At 47.7% G+C, this 6,456-nt stretch overlaps 1 protein-coding gene across 1 annotated transcript in view; it reads right to left on the bottom strand.

The window, feature by feature from the left end:
* The window catches only part of pax2a (paired box 2a), a gene marked incomplete at both ends in the record, with an annotated part of 28,141 nt that overhangs the window by 12,299 nt on the left and 9,386 nt on the right, over positions 1 to 6,456 (bottom strand). The window contains one exon of the mRNA XM_079729076.1: positions 6,092 to 6,110. Within this exon, the coding sequence (XP_079585202.1) occupies positions 6,092 to 6,110 (19 nt within the window). The remainder of the gene's footprint in view (positions 1 to 6,091; positions 6,111 to 6,456) is intronic.

Here is a 6,456-nt window from a genome sequence, read left to right as displayed (position 1 = left end):
GAGCAAGTGAGAGTGAGAGAGAGAGAGAGAGACAAACACACAAGTATCCTCCACTAAAACCTGCAGTGAGCATCCCTATAAAACAGATATCCCTTATTTATCTTCCCTCCCATCCTCTTTTAATCCCTTCCCCCTTTCCTCTCCTCATTCTTTCCTCCCTTCCTCCTCTCCTTACCTATTCCTTATGTCCCTTCCTCCCTTCCCTTCCTCTCCCTCCCTCCTCACCCTCCCTCCCACCCCTTCCTCCCCAGCCACCAGCGGCCAGGGCTTTAGCCGCCCCTGCCGTACAAATCTGTCATTCTAAATTTGCTGCAGATTATGTTCTTCCCGGGCACGCCGCCGGGGCTGATATATGATATGCAAGGCCTCTATTGATTGCCTGATCACTGGGGCTGAGAGAGGGAGGGAGAGGGAGGGAGAGAGAGGAGAGAGAGGAAGAGAGGAAGAGAGAGGGAGAGAGAGAGAGAGGGAGAGAGAGGGGAGGGAGAGAGAGGGAGAGAGAGAGAGAAGAGAAATAGAGAGGAGCAAGGAGAGAGAGGAGGGAGGGAGGCGAAATGAACTTGGAATGAACATCATGCTTCAACTCATTGTGCGTATAATACTCTACTTAATCCCCACCGTTCTCCTTTTCCCCCCTTCCCTGTGCTATGGAATTCAATTGATCAATCATGTTCCACTGATGGTACCATTTCGGGGGCGTTATTGCCATTCTGCTCGGCTGCCTGACCTTTTTTCAATGGCTGAGGCCAGAGGATGAACTCTCGGCACTCGCGCGAGAAATAGATCTATGGAGGGAGAGTAGAATAGGGGACTGGAATTGGGTATGAGAGCGGGATATGTTTGTGTGTGTGTCTGTGTGTGTCTGTGGTCTGTGCGTGTGTGTGGTTTGAAGGGGACTGCGCCGCATTTCATTGCAAGAAAATATATATCGACTTTATCTGTGTGTTACATTTGTGAAGGAATCTAGTTTTTCCTCCACAAATGCTGTCTTTCCCCCCCCCCTCCTCTCAACAATCGGCTGAACGTGATTGCACATTTCAGTGTTGGCATTTTCTTCATGTGACCATCTCCCTAGAGGGGGGAGTGTACACAATACATTGTTGTTTGTTTGTTGGTGGTTTGTTGCTGCCATATAAAACCCATTTTTTTGTCTTTTGAACAGAGGAAAATGGAGGCATTAATTACCGCTTATCAACTGTTGGGAGTGGGAAAAAACAGAGGCCGATCAATAGCTGGTGTTTGTCATTCACTGTGGACGGCTCCACAGCGCAGACACAGGCCACTGCTACAAAGCCCTCCCAACCGGCGGCAATAAAACCCACACAGCCAGTCCACCTACATTCGTCTTTTGGTTAATACTTGCTGTCCACACTGTATTTTTTAAAAAAATAGGCCTGCTCTATTTTCTTTTAGATATCAAATTAACATTAGCATCAAAGTTAGCAATGTATTAGCATTGGATTTTGCATCCCATCCCATTTGCTGTATTGCGGCTAATGTGTTTTCATTTCAGAGTGAGAAAATGCTTAGCAGGCCCGTTTCTTACCAGACCCCCCCTGGGGTGAGTTGGCAGGTATGGGAACAGGGCGCTGTTATCGCAAACACAACACTCTGCGACTGTGTCTCTCTGTTTTAACACCAAAGTGGGAGATGGCGGCGGGGCGCGTGGGAGGTCTTGCTGGGGATTACACCACTAAGAAAATAAAACAACAACAACTACAGGACCCCATGCCCACCAACGTTCACACCTCTCGCTGGGAGGAATGCGGTGAATGACAAATCCGAGTCTCTTTGATCAACCAGATAAGACCGCCACAGCTTGACCCCCCCCCAACACACACAAATGCACAGGGTGTGTGTTGGGTTCAACGACGCTAGCGCTAATGCTAATGCTTTATATGCTAATTCGTTTTGTGAGCTCAAACAAGTGGAGATCCGAGAGCTAATTGTTCTGAGGTCGTCTGGGAATCAAAGTATGTATTATTTATGAAACGTATTCCGTTCCGTTGCGTCGTGTCTGTTTTAAACGTCTCCATTGTATTCAAAGAAACACATATGCAAACAATGGTGACACATGTCAGTGTGTTGTTAAAACTTAACAGCATCGATGGGACTGATTCAGGCTCTGTTTGTTTTGTGTCACATAGTGGGGGTGTTTGTGTGTGTGTGTGTTTGTGGGAGGGGGGGTTGCATGATGGCATCTTTCATCTTTCCTGTTCCCCAGATAAGATAACAAAGAAATGGAGAGAGAGGGAGAGAGAGACAGAGGGAGAGAGACGGAGAGAGAGAGAGAGAAAGAAAGGTATGGCGGCGGGGCTTGTTTGAAAGGCAAATTAGATTCTATACAGTGCCGTGTTCCCTGCGTAAATCACCGGGATTCCCTGGGATCCGGAACAGCCATCATTCCACCATTTGCCTATTCAGCCTCCGCTGACAGGTGAAATGATGCTAGTGCAAATAGGGCGAAGCGTTTGTTCATATATATATATATATATATATATATATATATCTGCAGTACGTATATTTTTTTCTTGTTTTTTTTTCAAAAGTAGACAAACGAATAATAATGAAGAAAATATAAAATAATAAATAAATGAATCAACCCCCGAGGGGGGAGGCCGCCCCCCCTCTGCCTGTGAGCTAGCTCTATTTATGAAACCGCTGAAGCAGAAATAAGAGAAGTGGGTAGGGTGGAGAAGAAGGTGGAGGGGTGGGGAGGTGAGAGAGAGGGAGAGAGAGACGCTAGGTGGTAGGGAATGAGGGGAGGAGGAAGAGAGAGCGCGAGAGAGAGAAATCATTAACCGTGACTGTTAATATGCAGTTATGTTGTGGTATGTTGTGGTTTAAGGGGGTTTATTAATTTGATCGAACGCTGACTGTCAGAAAGCATAGGGGTCTTTTCTTTTTCTTTTTTGTTCTCAATAGCTCCCCATTTTTATTTCATTGTTCATTGTCGAATTGTTAACTGTTAACCGTTTCATTGTTAATTGTTCCATTGCTAATTGTTAATTGTTAGAACGGCACTGTATTCGCAAAATTGTACTCCTCCACGTCTGGCTATTAACACAAATGTAGCATCTTACACCCATGACTTTCATATCCATATTACTTCCCCTTCTCTTTAATTATTCCCCCTGCTCCTCTCCCCTCCTCTTCGGCACATATTCTGGCCCTGCTTGTCATTTAGCGGTGCCACCCAGGACCACAAGTCTGTGTAGAAACACAATTAACATATCCCTCCTTGTTCCTCTCGCCTCTCCTCTCGCGTCCTCCTTCAGTAGCTGACTAATGCATCGCTCCATTAATTCTCAGCATCAGCGGCCATAATTGACTTTTTCTCCAACATGATTCCTTCCCTGCTCTCCTCGTGAGTGAAATTCCCCTTCACCCTCTCTCTCTCTCGGTCTCTCTCTCTTTCTCGCTCTCTCTCTCCCCCCCTCCCACTCTCTCTCTCTCTCTCTCTCTCTCTCCTTATATTATAGCGTCGGATCGCGATGGTGTGTGATGCGTGTGTATTGATAGTGTTTACAGCGATGTTGCGCAACACCCTGGGATGGCTGAATGCTTATATGGTTGACCCGCGAGAATGTGGAACATCAGAGAGAGGGGGAAGGGTAACGCAGGAACACAAGCCGGGAGAGAGAGAGATAGAGGGAGAGCAAGAGAGATGAGGGAGGGAGAGGGACAGAGATATATCATGAAAGAGAGAGATCATGAGTTAAGGTAAAGGAGAGGATGGCGGTGGAGGAAGGACGAGGGAGGAGGAGGAGGGAGGGGGGGAGCACAAGAGCGATGTGAACCTTTTCTTTGTGTCACCCTCTACTGTCGGGCCCCTAACGTCTTCCCGTTCCTGTGTTACGCTCAGTGGCCCCTCTCACACACACACACACACACACACACAAACACACACACACACACACACCTGCACGCACACGCCCTATCGTAGCCATCGTGGCGCGCGTGGTTCCATTTATTTCCGTCTGCCGGTGGCTGCGGTTATTCTCTAAAGCGATCCCCTATTGACTCATTGTCATGGAGCGGCTTGACTAGCCAACCAGCGTGGACACAGGTTAAAATCCATACACTAACCCATTTGAATTCCTTCACAGTGACACGCGTCAGTGTGTGTGTGTGTGTGTGTGTGTGATTGTGTGCTCTGTATAGGCTTACACAGCAGACAATCTACTAAAAGGCCAAATATCACATTTGAACAAATCAAATCGGCCATGTTATTCTTTTTTCCCCTTAAGCTGTTGAAGGAGGGTGACCACGGCAACACGGGTCGCCTGTCTCCTATTTTCGCACTTTCGTGTCAACAACGTATCGATGGACAGGTCGGGCATAAGCGAACGCACACACACACACACACGAGTATGTTTATGCTCACTCACACAAGCAAGCACACATACACACACATCAACACACACAAACGTACACGTACACACACACGCGCGTCCGTACACGCACACTCACCGACTCCCACTTCCACACATCTCATCCACACACCCACGCTACAATCACAAGTTATGACCTTTGCTTTTCTCCGCGTGATTTATCACAGTAGTGCAGTAGCTGCTGTCCTCCCCAGAGCTCTGCTGGGTTCCATCCAGGACAGCGGTACACACACACGCACGCCCCCACACCCACACACACACACACAATAAAAAAAACCTCCACACAGCAGTTCAGGTCACTCAGACCTGCCTGCCTAACACACCTAAGGTCAAATCGACCAATCACCTCAACCCCCGGTACGGACCGAGAACTTGGAATGTGGGCTTCATCATCAAACTCAGACCGGCCTAAACGCTGTACTCTAAAGTGCACACTCCCGACGTATATTTGAATAGAAAATGTGCTTTTCTTAGTTGTTACGAACGCTTAAGTATTAAAGAAAAATTGCATTGATAATTCAAAAGCAATATCGAACGACTGCGGGCCCGACTTCTTAAGCGTTTTATTCACGAGGAAGTTGTCACCCAATCCTCTGCGTCTGCACTTGGCTTCCATTGCCAGTGTAGGTATAAATGACTGAGCGAGAGGAGAAGGAGGGAGAGAGGCAGCGACAGAAAGAAAGAGAGGGAAAGGGAGAGGGAGAGGGGGAGAGAGAGAGAGGGGGAGAGAGAGAGAGAGAGAGAGAGGGTGAGTGCGTACCTCACAACAGGCTAATTTCCCCCACTTTACTATTAATGCATTTGGCAGGGACAACATTCCATTTCCTGTAATGAGATACACAAATAAATCTGGCTATGGATAGATTCACTTTGGAGTGGGCGGGGAACGAGGCTGGTGGTGGTGGGATGGTGGGGTGGGGGAGGGGTGTGTTGGGGGGGGGGGGGCGGGTGGGCATCGGGTGGTGGGGTGAGGCGTGCACTGAGGCGCGTTCTCCCAGCGCTAGCGTAATTGGTATCGCTGCTCGCAGACATGCAAGCCAATCTCTCCGCAGATAGCGGCGAAGCTCTCTCTCTCTCGTTCCCCCTTAAGGCTATTTCCTTTGTCTTTTCGATGGCTTGCACATCCAAGATAGACGCAAGGAGGGGTAAGATGTTAATTTGTGAATTAATAGCTTTCCTCCGCAGAATTGAAAATGTGTCTAAATGTCACTATATGCTACCCGTGTGCAAGAAGCAACCCGGAAACAGAGAAAACACGCACACACACACACACACACACACACACACCACACATACACACACAGACACACACACACACACAAACACACACACACACACACACACACACATGCACATACACAAACACACACACACACACAAACACACACACACACACACACACAAACACACGCTTTCATACACATAAACACGAAATCTTAGATATTCTCCAACTAACCCTTGCTCTGTTTCCATTAAGCCTTTTAGGGCAAAATTGAAACCTTCCATTTTCCTTCCACGTACACGTATATACAGAAGCACTCCCATAAGCACACACATTCTCACTTACACTTGAATCTAGATCTCTCTCGCTCTCTCAATCTCTCTCTGCCTCTCTCTCTCGAAGCTGTCCAGTGTAACATGCTACTTTTAATTTGCAATAACACATGACAAGGACAGATTAATGGCTCTTATGGCACCTGTGTCCCTGGAGCCGGCCTGACGGGGCCCAGTGTACACAGCGTGTGTCACACTACATTATCTCCTCAGCCCTGGCGTAATGGGGACCTTCTTTCTTCCTCAAAGGGCAATGGCTGACTCCAGCCACACTCAAAGTGTGTATCGCGTCTCACTAGCTTTTGGGGACGGTCCCCACAACGCCCAGGGAAGAATTCTAATGTTTTATCCGGTTTTGAGTCGGGTATATTGGACATGTTTGTCCTGTAAGGTTTGTGTATTTTGTTAGTTGTAAGCCCCGGTTTCTCTCTGTACTTAAGTAAGAGTAAGAGTAAGAGTGGATGAAAGCCGGTAAAGGTAAAGCCTTGTGTGTGACAAACACACAGGC

This window comes from Pollachius pollachius (genome assembly GCF_949987615.1).
Source record: "Pollachius pollachius genome assembly, chromosome: 2".
NCBI lineage: Eukaryota > Metazoa > Chordata > Actinopteri > Gadiformes > Gadidae > Pollachius > Pollachius pollachius.
This window is presented reverse-complemented; position numbering and strand designations above follow the sequence as displayed.